Raw genomic sequence first — 12,647 nt, forward strand, 5'->3', positions numbered from 1 at the left:
CAGGAATCTCTCAGGTAGGGGGATGGTGGGGAGAGAGGTTGTTTAAGATAGGGGATTTAACTAGATAGACATCTAGTGGCAGTAACACCCAGAAACCCTCTGAGGAATGCTGCATATGATGTTGTGAGAGGCTACTCCAAAAACCCCAGGAGGCTTTTAACATGGCTAGAGGCTGAAGAATAATGGCAATGGATGCCCCTAAATAGCTGTTGTAGCAGGAGGTCTTTGTGGTAGAGGTTAATGGTATCTTTTCTTGGTAAGGAGGTAAGTTGTAGATGCAAATTCAGCAGAATTCTGACTAGTCAGTAGTCCTCTATTGGACTCCTTAATGTGGCTTGTGTTTTAGTGATCAGATTAGTTGTTGTGTGCCTAGTCTCCTTCTGATCAGCTGAAACCTGCAATGGGAAGGGCGGGTGCTGAAAGCAGTCCTCTGGTGTCCTGTGGCTGGTAAGAGTTACCCAGTGTGCCATTTTCAGCTTGGCGATGTTTGTGTTTTGCTGCAACTCTGCATAGTGGCATGACCCTTCCTTCCAGTAGGAGCATCGTTGGGTGGAGTACCTTGCGTGAACAAGAGCGCGTTGGGAAGCTCTTTCTTGTTGGGGGCTCTAGTCAATCCTTTATTTCCTGGTTGCCACTACGGCATAACGTCTCTCCCTCACCCTTTAAACAGCACACTAGAGAAATGAGAGATGGCTACATTGTATTCAAAACTCCATTCCAGCCACCAAGACATGGCACTCCTTTGTCATGCTTTGCCCCATATCTTGACCAGACTCTTTACACAAATGACCCAAGCAAGGGGAACTGTTTTGCGTTGTCCAGTATCTTACTGTTTGCATAGCGAGGACGTGGTTGTTATGAACTATCCTAAAGTCTTGCAGGAGCCTGCATCAGCCTGGATAGTCCTGCTGTTGCTCAGCAATGTTACAAGAGCATGGGGCAACTCATAGCATCTAATCACAAAGCTGTTTGCATATGCTTTAGATGACAGTGTTCTGGTGGCACGATTCAGAAACACTACCCAGGCTGTTGTCTTCTAGTCATCTAGCCTGATGTACTCAAGTGACAGCTTCACTCTTTCTCCAGGCTGTGAAAAAAGCTCTCCCATCTCCAACTAAAAGTGCAGATCCTGCAAGGTGTGGCTGTTTCGTCTTGTGGGGTGGTTCAGCCTTCCATCTGGTGATGAGGATTTACTGGAATGAATAAGAAGATGCAACAAGCTATCCTACTTCTATCTAGCTCCCAAGAGAGTCATGAATTATACACAGAATAAACAAATAACCTGATATGTCTGTCATTATATCATAAAGGACTTTAATAATTCATGCAGCTTGCAAAATCCTTACTGAGACCTACCCTCTGTAATCTTATCTTTGCTGCGGGGGATGGGATCTCTTCAGCCTTCACTCAGACTGCATCTGTAAAACAGAAGGAGTCAGCGAGGAGGAAAGTTTTATGATAAAACTTCATCTGTATAATGGGTGGAAAGTGTGTGCAAGAATTATCAGCCATTGGGGTCTCAAGGGATGCTGAAAATGACAAGTGGCTGCACTGGGTGAAATTTATGCAGGTAGTATGCTTCATAAAACTGACACCTATTCACTTATTTATTAATTCATTGTGTTTCAAGTCCAGATTTGTGACAGGCTTTGAGATCAGGAGCCCGGTTCTAATCCTGTGCAACAAGAGTGCAAACATGGTGGAACCCATGGGCTTCTGTTGCTCCTGATGTGCATCAGCAAATGTCCCATAGAAATTGAGTTTCAAGATGTAACATAAGAGCATAGCTTTCAAAAAAGCAGGGAGGCTAAGGCATTAGGTTAGCTTTGACTCTGAACAAAACAGTTAATTGTTTTGAGTAGCACGTTGCTGGTATCACCAGTACAGCTCCACTAACAGTGGCCATTGCCTTTGGCTTATTTTCGTTGCGTTACAGTCCTGGAGTTGTGTGCTGGTGCTTCTGCCACCGTCACACGAGAGGTCAAAGTACGTGAGCCACCCATTAAAGTTCCCATTCACAGGACCATCCCCATAGCAGCAGGAAGAGTAGCTGTGGATCTCCAGATGCAAATTGAATAACTGATTTATTCCTGTCTTAAGGCAACTGAATTCAGTTTTGCTTATACAGTTGGTAAGTGGCTTGATTAGACTCCCGGCATGGCAGAGGACTTCCTGCTGAACTTTTTCTGTCTCCCAGTTGAAAAAAGCAAACTAGTGTACCATCTCAGGGTGCCCAGTTCTGCTTGTACTTACAGAAGTATGAGTTGGTGGCAATGTGCTGAGATCAGATTTACCCCTTAAGACTGTGAGGATTAATTCTTGCACACTTTCAATGTATTTGGGGATCCTCATATGGAGGTCCTGCCAAATAATGCTCTCAATGTGGAAGTATCTGTCACAGGATGACTGTATCATTGAGTGATGGCCTGAAGATGAACTCTAAGCTGGTAAGGATGGGAGGAACTTGACGATGGGGTTCATGGCTGGAAGTGCCTTTTGGGAAAAGTGCTCTCTGCTGTACGGTTTGCAGAAGATATTTGCTGTGGTTGCTTTGCCATTTGTTCTTTTGCTGTATCAATGAGAGGCGTGTGCACGCATTTGATCAGAAGAATGCAGTGCCTGCATGGGGGCCTTTCGCAGCAGTGCCGGGCAAATGTACCAGCTAACACATTCAGTGACTTCTCCTTCCTCTTTCTATTGGCAAATCATCCGCCAACAGATGGCAATTTTCCTCAAACCTACTCTTAGGCTTTAAATTATTCACTGAATTATCCTTTGGCCTCCAGCTCCTTTGCATATCATATACTCTAGATCAGCTTTTTGTAAAATTTGAAATTCAAGATATTTTGATTTGACACATAGCTCTCAAAGAATAGTTATCGTGGCTCTTTGTCATACTGGGAGGGCATTTCAAGTGGGGTCCTGCAGGGATCTGCCCTGGACCTACTTTTATTCAATAGTTTCATTAATAACTTAGGCAATGGAATGGGAAATATGCTTATAAAATTTGCAGGCGACACTGAGCTAGGAGGGGTTGGATGTACTTTGGAAGGCATTATCAGAATTCAAAATGATCTAGAAAAATTGAATGGCGAGCCGGATATCAGCAAAATGAAATTCCGTAAAACAAACGCAAAGTGCTGCACTTAAGAGGGAGAAATCAAATGTACAAATACAGAATAAAGAATATATGTGTGTTAGCAGTATGGCAGAAAAGATCTTGAGAATTATCGTGGATCACAAACTTTGAGTCAGTGAAGTGCTGTCGTAGCAGAACGGCACGTTCATTCTGCAGCATACAGTAGTTTCTTGGACAGGACTGGGGATGTGATGTTTTCTTTCTCATACAGCACTGGGTTTGACTTCTGTTGGGAGTATCTGATCTCACTTTTTGGCTTGAGCCTTTGGAGATGTAAGTAAACTGTAGAGAGTAGAGAATCCAGAGCAGGGCAACAGAAAGGATGCAGTGTTTAGAAAACAGTGCAAAAGAGGGAAAGCTGGAAAAAACTGAGCTTGAAGTAGAAAAATAAAGAATTGAAGGGCAAAGGATGCGACGGAATAATGATCTTCCAGTTCTTAGGAGCTTGTCATGAGAATTTTTCAGTGTCTGCTGTAGGTGGGATAAGTGGGAAGAGGGAAGTGAGATTTAGGGCGGATAAGAAGGGAACTTTTTCACCACATGGTGAAAAACGGAATTGAAAAAAGGTACTGTGGGGATCTTGGGTTCACCTTCAGCAGCGGATTTAAAGAACAGATTAGACAGTACTTCATGCAGAAGGTTCAGGTGCTTGTGTCCCAGTGCAACTAATGGTGGAGGAGGCATTCCTAAAGGCTCTGCCATCCCACATGTCTGTGACTGACAACACCTACTACCTGTTCTGTTTCTAGATGGAGTTAGATCTTAAATGGTTAATGCTTCTGTTTTCTGATGGAGAAATCATATTTACGGTTTTCTTATTGCTCTAAATGTCATTGGTGGCAAGTTGGTGGTTACTGTTGGTTTTCCCACAGGTACCTACAAGAATATTTGTGCGCAAGGACTGCTAATGGAACACGCATTTTCTGTGTAATTGTCAGACTATTTTCCCTTCGCTTCTTGCTCAGTTCTATCTGTCCTGCCGGTTGACAAAATTCCCCAGTTACCCTTTTAATTGTATTGTAATACTTGTTGGGACATCAAACTGGGATCAGGATGGATCTGGTAGGGGGTTTGGCACTTGCAAAAAAAACCCCAAAACAAAACAGCAAAATGCAAGACATACCCTTCTGCAAAAAAATTTGTAAAGATGAGGCAGACAAAAGATAGGGCAAAGAAACAGGCACAGAAAGTTAGTGTTTGAATCAAGGAGAACAAAGTAATTTGGTGATAGAGCTGAATGTAGAACACACTATCCCACTATCTTTCCCCTTCGTGTTTCTTAAAGATCTTCCTTGGGATATAGTTTAAATATTCATTTGTCCCTTCCTTTCCTCCTATAATAATGTCAGATGCATGCTTGTAATAGGGGAGACCAGATGGTAGAGGTGAATAATATCTTAACAAGTATTAACAAAAGTCTAGTCCAGCAGGCAAATTTTTCCCACCCCTCCTTTATATAAACACCTGTGCACACACTTTAAATTAAAAAGGAGTCGTAAAATGACAGTGTGGGAGGCTTGATAATGTCTGGAAGCATGGTCAGTAAGTTACTTTGTTATTTTGAAAGAATCGGGTGCTCTGTGGAAGTTGTATCTTCAAAAAGAAAAAAAAGGCAACTTTATTTTTCCTTGACATGTAAATATTGCCTCATGTGGGGTTTTACAGCCTAGGTATGTAAGAAATTAAGAAAACTCAGAGGGGGCACAAGCATGCACATGCACGCATGCATGCGTGCGCACTGACACAGGCACTATTATAGTTAAAGGATTAAGCATCTTGAAGGAATAAGCCAATTATAAGAAGTTCCTGCACAGCAAAAATTAGACAACACAGTAATTAATAACCTTATTAAATAGCAATATTTGGGCACTGAACCAAAGCGTATGAATCAGAGTGAAGCATTCTTGGCTGAACACACTGCGTGAAGTGTAGGCACTTGTACAGAACACTCTCTGTGTAGAACCGAATAAGCTTTGGGGCAGTATATCTACTTAGCAAGTAGTTTTTCCTCTTGTCCTTTCATGTTTGTATGAGTCTTTTCTCTTATTTTTTGGGCCAGGAAGGCAGCAAGAGAAGAGGACAGAGTCTTTTCTTTCTTTCTTTTTTTTTTTTTTATTTTTTAAAACCATCCTCTCTTGCTCACAGCCAAACAAGCACTCTCCTAAGGCTGCTTTAAAAAAAGAAAAAAAAAAAGTGTCCTCAAGCAGAAAACTAATTTTCTTTCCTCTTATTTCTCCTTTCCCTGTGCTTTTGTGAGAGGCCACTTGCAATGACGCTTATATCCCTTAGTAGTTTGTGTAAGTGCCTTACCCACCCGTATGTTAGGCGTGAAGAGGCGTGACCGCAGCCAGCGAAGGGTCTGTCCCGTGTACCCTGAGCTGCCAAGGGGCAGAGCGACCCTGGGCTGAGCTGCAGTGGTACGTCCCCGTGGTGCTGGCCACGGGCTGGCAGTGCATAGCTTGCACTGGTGGCTTGTCTGCAAATGTCTTCAGCTTCTGTACCGAAGACCAGGACTCCAGGCTGCAATCTGTTGTGTGCACAAGTCCGGGAGGATGTGGGCCAAGGACAGCCTGTCTCCTGTCTTTCCAGGCAATTCTCATTCTTCTGAAGCCACACAGCTGGAGTGGTGGTGTAGCCTCACTAACCAACGTGGACATGCACAGAGGTCTCTGCAACTGCTTGCGTCACCTAAAGCATGAAATGTGCCCTAACCCTAAGTAAGGGTTGCTGTGACCAGTGGTGAGGCACAGGCACACACTGAGCAGGAATGGGACAGGCAGGATGCTTTGCTTCCTGGCCCTGACTGCAACAGCAGTGATTTGCCTCCTGATGCGCTGCTTGTCACAGTAAATATTTTTGAAGCTTTGCTGCCTTTTTTTTTAAGCCTACTTTATCTCATCTTTAAGAAAAATCAAATATGCAAATTATGAAATCAGTTAGCATTTTTGTAGTTTTCTTTGGAGAGGCAGTGATAAATGGTGTTGTGTTTTCAAAAACCATTTATGTCCCTTGTTAAATGTTGCACAGGAGGCTGTAAAACATACAGGGGAAGGAAACAAAACATTTTTTTTCAATGCAAGAGATTTTTAATGTATATCCCGAATGCGTGTGATCGTGCTTGTGCGTACAATAGTTGTAGAGTTGTTAGGTTGGAAGAGTCCTATGGAGACGGGGTCCCCAGCAAAGGCAGAGCCGGCTGAGATGATGGGGTCACTGGGATGTGCTGTGCATGTCCCTGCTAAAGATGTGGCATGAGATGGCGGGGCTGCCAGGCTCCTTGCGTGCGGTGCCATTAGGCACAGAGCTACTGAGTGCAATTGCAAATACTTGAGCTCGGATGTTTCCTCCTCGCGCATGTTAATTCACTACAGAGGACGCTAGAGTGGGACTCGGTTTAAGGGGGAGACTGCGCACGTGGCTCATAAAGGCGGCCTGGTGGCTTTCTGTGAGCAGCACCGCATCCGTGCTAGCGGCTTCCCTGTCGGTGCATCAGCTGTTTTCTTTATGCTTTACTTGTAAATGCCATTTCACAAGAGCAGTAGGGCACTCCAGGCTGCGTGTTTTGAGGAGTTATCGCTCCTCAAGCTCTGTAACGCCACCTGAGGCGTGCAGTAATGGCCCAGGAATGCAATGACTGTCATGTCTTATTGCTTACAGCTTCCATACAAGACATGCTTCAAAGAGAAATCTCCATGTTCATAATGGGCTATCAGGTTTTTTACCCTCTTCATCCTTGCTACGGTTGTCTTACATAAAATTTTAAGTGCAGTGGCCATGGGAGAGAAACAAGAGGCAGAAGGTCAACTGAGACAGAATAATAATGGAGTTTATGTTTTTGTGGTTTGGTTTTTTTAATGGTAGCTTTCAACCCAGCATATGGCAAGTGAGGTGAAACCTCCAAATTCTGGGATGTGGCCCACTCTGAAGACTTCTGGTCATGGACATTACCAGGGCTAGAGGGACATAGTAATGGGTCAGATACACACAAAGGCTTTTGCCAGTGCTGTGGTGTGGGTAAGGGATGTGCTGGTTGGAAAGACGAATTTTTACTACTGCTGGCAAAAGCTCTCGTATAGCCATACTACACCAAAAAAAAAGAAGCTGCTTCTGCTATTATGTTTTTTTAATCTAGAAACCTGGTGTCAGCTATACAGAAATCCCCTCCTGCCTTTTTTTATACTGAAATACACTTTTTTAATAGTGGTATCTAAAGCTTGTACTACAAGGCTTAGCTGGACTTTTTGGGAAACTGCTGGTCTGTAAGGTTGAGAGTCAGGTATCATAAGGCTGCACAATTAAAGGGAAATGCAGTCTTTCTCATGAATGAAAAATCCAATGGCTTTGCCCTAAAATAGTAGTACTTCTTGGGGCGGAGGCAGGGGGTGGAATAAGCTTAAAAATTTTTTTTTTTTAAACAAACCTGCTGACTAAATTTAAATTAATTTTAAATCCCAGCCCAACTGAGTGCTCAGTGTCTCTTTTGCATACACCAACAGAGTAATACTGATGCCTCCATCTTCCTCTATAACTAATCCTTTCTGAAGGCTTGGCCATATGTGACATTTGTGCGGATATGAGCAGTTGTTAATGTTGATGGATACAGCTGAAGATGGGTGGTAATTTTCCTTTGCTGTGGTGGTGTAGGTGTTCCTGGAGGGAGCTGACACAGGCAGGTGTCACTGGAATTGAGGATCTTGCACAGAGCTGGAAGTTAAGGAAAGGTGTCAGCTCCATAAGTCCTCAGTGGGGTTCCTTGGACCTGTGGCTGAGTATGAGCATATAATTGATTTTTCTTTTTCCTCCAGTTCACTGGACAAACTGGAGGAGGGGAAAAATAATTTTAAAAAAACAGTTTTGATTTTTCAATCAGTTTCAAGGCTTTTTTTTAAATGAATGACTTGTGTAAAAATAATTTTTTTTTTTTTTGTGAAAATACTTCAGAAGATATATGGGTAACTTTGGACAACCTGAATATACCTCTGATAGCAAATAAAATGTTTGACTGAAAAAGGAAAATGGGGGGGGAAAAAAAACCCCAACCCAAACCCCACCTCAGCACTGTTTGTGACCTGTTGTCTTTACACTGGCAGTCCCACTGAAGGCTTTGCTTTCCCTCCTTTGGCAGAAAGGTGGGCTTGTAGATGTCTTCCCCCATCTCCTTCCCTGGGTTTCCCCTCCTCCCCAGCCAGGCTTCCAGGGGAGTAAAGGCAGCATTGTTTCTGCAGGAATGAGGGAAATAGCATAAGTTACACTGGAAAATTGGGAAGATTTGGTGTGCACAATTAAATCTTGTTTTCATCCACAGCCTTTTGTTATTAACTGGCATGGATTTTGCCTGTGTGAGTAACATGCGTCTGTCTGCCAGTCCTTCCCTCTGTCTCTGTTTGTCCGTCCCCCCCCCCCCACAAGCGATGCTTGAGCTCTGTTCTGCCAGTTGTCTTGGGCATCTTTCTGCTTTGATATTTCTGCCCAGCTTTTGGGCCATGCTGTGTAATTCAGAGTCCTCTGTGGCCTTGCTTCTTGGTTGAATTTCTCTGCTCCTTGATCTCCAGGAGAGACTCTTCCATGGTCTTGTGGGTGGTGGGGGAGCGTGTGTGGGCTCTCTGGGGAATGTTTCTTTGGACAAAGAATGAAACGACTTGGTGAACCTGATCGAAGTGCAAAACCCCCGAGCTGGTCTGCTCTCTCCCACCATTACTTTGCCGTGCTGCTGGCCTTGCCTTCTACTCCTTGTGCTCCTTCCCTCCTTTCTCCGGTGTAGCGTTGAGAGATGAATGTTGCTGTGGAAAAAGCACCAACAGCAGTGCCAAGGGGTGCAGAGGCAATCGAGCTTTGCTTTTCCAGGTCAGATGGGAGATTTGACATTTGTGTGGCCAGTGGCTGGAGTCAGGAAATCTCATTAAAAGGAGAGTTATCAAGTTCTGTGGATTTAGAAGAGGGTTGGTTGTTGTTGTTTTAACTTGGTGTTATTGGTCTAAGCAGAAATCTGTGTGGCTGAATATATTGGAGGGTATTGTGCGTGTTGGAAGGACTGGCAGCCAGCTCCCTCGCTGTACAGGGATCAGGATGAAGGAGATGCCACATGGCAGCTCCTGGCCCTTTCTGCCGCCCTGGGCGGCAGCTCTGCCCGTGGTGGGCAGAATTGGTGCCCGGCTCAGGCTGGGCATAGCGGAAGGTGCAAAGCAGCTGAGCCCTCGGGCACTCGATGCCCTGTGCTTGGCTCCTGGCTCTGCCCAGGTCTCTGTTGTGCCGCAGCAATAATCCATTGTCGCAGTAGGACAGGCACCGTTGGTCCTGCTGTGGCTCTGTGTTTGCTCTCTGCCACGGAGCCCTGCTGAAGCAGTAGGCTGTTTTCTGTATGCCACAGCACTTTGACCTTGTTAATCACTCTGAGCTTAAATAATTATCTACTGCAACTGTTTTATATAAGGAAGAAAAAAAAAAAATCCCACGCCTTGCAATTTTGGTTGTACCTTTTTTCCCCCCCTATTCTCTCTGGGGTGCCTTGTGCATAAATTTTAAGTCTTGAAGTTTATAACCTACCCCAGCTGTAAATCTGAAAGCCGCATGCTCTTGGTGTTCTGCCTGCACCCGGTGCTGCACTTAACATAGGTGAGGGCACCGATTTCCTCCCTCTCCCTTCAACCATCTTGCTTTTCTGCAAAGTGTCAGGGCTCTGACTCTTTCTCTCTTTCTTTCCCTCCCTTTCTCTTTCTCTCTGTCTCTCCGTCTCTTGCAGTATGCAGTACTGGGCCAGGAGGCTGGAGCAGGAGATTGATGGAGTGATGAGGATATTTGGTGGAGTCCAGCAGCTCAGAGGGGTAAGCTGTCTGTCTTTTACCTGTGCTGCCTTCCTTGTGGCAATGAATGTTCTCATCTGCAGAAATCACCTGTGTGAACACTTACAATAAGTCACTCCCTCTGCTCGCTCCATGTGCAGGGTCATGGCCGGCTGTGCTTCTGGTTGCTGGTCAATTTGATGCATTTATTGAGTGTGTGGGAGTGAGTGTTTTGTATCTGTCTGTCTCTCGGGCTGCATGTCACTGCTATCTGAGCATGTACCTGTGGGGTTTTTTTTTCTGTATGACACACTAAATGCATCTTAAATCCAACTAACCTTTCCTCCAGGGACTGAAGGTAGTTTAATTTGCGTTTTAAACTTCTGTTGACAAAGCAGGAAATGTTCAAAGGATAATTTGACTAGCCAATGGAAGCTCTGTGTTTTTAAATATACGTTGCAGGTAAAACTGTAATTCTTGTTTGGCTTCTGTTTCCAAGTGCACAAAACAAAATGCTGTGACTGATGCTGGCATCTGCCTCCTGCTCCCTGACGTAGCACCAGGGCCTGGGTACAGCAGGCTACAGACGCCAGACCTCCTCTGTTCCTGGCAGCAGTGCTCTGGGTTGGGTTAGGGCAGTTACAGAAGGGCTTTGTCATGGTTTATTAGGTTTGTGGATCAAAGGGTCTTTAAGGCCCTCCCTGTTTCCTCTTCCTGGTAAGACCCTATTTCCCCTTCCCAACACTGTTGTGCTGACTAGCTGTTTTGAAGCTGAATAATTTGAAATTAGGGTTATGAAATCAGGTGTTAATCTAAAGAAAACAGGCTTATCTAGCATGGTAAATAGGTTGCCCCAGAAAAAAGCATGAGGTATACTTGTGTTTTCTCATGGCAGTGGCACGTTCTTCTCAGATGCCAATGATTTATGGACCTCTTACTGTCTGCCTTACACTGGTAGCTATACTGGCTTCAACAGAACTGTTCGTGTTTTATATTGTTGGTTGTAACCCATTGTCTAAACGCAGAAATTGCACTATTTTCTTTCAAATGCATTTTAAAATAAGTTTAACTGAAGGCTTGCAAAATTCTTCAAAGTTCATCCATTCATTTGCATTCATATTTGAGCTCTAGAATGGTGCGTCTGGGCTTTGTTTGCATTCATTTCAACTGAGCTTCAACTAGATTGATAGAAACTTCAGTGTATATGGTTTTCATGCTGCACATGCTTTGGTTTTAATAAATATTTTTGATTGTATCTGTGCATTTGTGCAATGCAGTTTTGCATGTTGGCAGGGTCTTAGAATCACAGCCGGGGATGCAAGTTTTCCAGGCAATATGTAGGCGCAACAGCCAGCATACTCGTTAGCAGAGCACATTTAAAAAAAAAAAAAAGACTGCTACTACATTTTGTACATGTCCTCTCCTACAATTTATTCTTATTAGCTTTGATTTTGCCTCTTTGCATGTTAAATAGGTATATCATGTAATTTTTTTAATGCCATAATTAAATAGAAATTACACTTCCAATTTGCCAGCACTTGACTCCTATTGGCCAGTCAGTCAATTACAGGTAAGAGAGCTTCCCACTTTTTCTGTTTAATTCTTCTGATAGAACATAGTGCATCACTTTAATAGATTAATACCAGATAAACTGACTACAAAGGGATTGAAGGGTTTTTTTTGAAATCTGTTTTGGAACCTTCTTGTGAAGGGAGGGAGCTGTGCACAATTATTCTCTCTGGTGAACGCATAAACCACGTGAAGCCAAGAAATGAGCTACTGAAAATTCCAACATGCATCCGTTAAAACACCAGAAAGGACTAGCAGAAGCTGTCTGTGGATCTCCAGGGGTGAACTGGAGATGTGGAGGTCGGGTTTGACTCATAAATACGATACCAAGTGAATGACACTTAAAGACCATGTCACTTGCTAGTGCAAAGTAGTATAGCTTCACTGATGTGAAATAGCGCAGAGTGCTTCATCCTGAAGAACTTAGAGCTGTACTCACAGGGACTCCTCTTACCCACCAGTTACACACAGGTTTGTCTGGGTTCCGGTATGGGAGCTGTTTAATGTCATACAGTGGTACTGTAACCTACTCCGAGACATGGATTAAAACAAAAAAAAAAACCCAAAACCCAAAAAACATATTCTGCTGCAACCACACTCGAAATTTGGAGGGTGGCAACTAACTTAAGATTGGGACTTTGTCTGTGCTTCCCTTCTTGTAAAGGGCACTACACTACCTAGGCATGACTTGGACTTTGTAGCTCACCTTGCTCCATTATTGTGCTGGCTTGCAACCAGGATGCAGGTGTTGGAGTCCAGTACCAACCTGCAGAGCTGTGGTGAGCCCTGACACAAGAGTGAGCAGGTTCAGGGGAGGAGGGAAAGCCACTGCCTGAGGAACAGTGGGAGCTGAAACATCCGTCTAGTTGGAAGCAAATCCCACCCACTGGGATTTCTTAGGAGGGTTTGTTATTAAGCAAGAATATGTCCAGGTGGGGCAGGAAGAATAAAGAAAAATGGGGCAAGTAGAGCCTGTTTTTTTTGTCAAAACTTGCAGATGTTCTTTGGGGTAGCCATGTTAGCCTGGGACATTCAGAGTGTCTGCGGAGGGAGGCTTCTGGTACATAGTGCATAGGGAATGATATTAGAGCAGGGGAAAAAGTGCTCCAGTGTCACCGAGACAAAACTGGTCCTTCTAACTCAGTGGGGTCTGCCGTGCA

General features: G+C 44.1%; 1 protein-coding gene across 1 annotated transcript in view; it reads left to right on the top strand.

The window, feature by feature from the left end:
• The window catches only part of CACNA2D2 (calcium voltage-gated channel auxiliary subunit alpha2delta 2), a 226,430-nt gene that overhangs the window by 13,219 nt on the left and 200,564 nt on the right, over positions 1-12,647 (top strand). The window contains exon 2 of the mRNA XM_075714722.1: positions 9,879-9,960. Within this exon, the coding sequence (XP_075570837.1) occupies positions 9,879-9,960 (82 nt within the window). The remainder of the gene's footprint in view (positions 1-9,878; positions 9,961-12,647) is intronic.

The sequence above is a fragment of the Pelecanus crispus genome, chromosome 7 (genome assembly GCF_030463565.1).
Source record: "Pelecanus crispus isolate bPelCri1 chromosome 7, bPelCri1.pri, whole genome shotgun sequence".
Classification (NCBI taxonomy): Eukaryota; Metazoa; Chordata; class Aves; order Pelecaniformes; family Pelecanidae; genus Pelecanus; species Pelecanus crispus.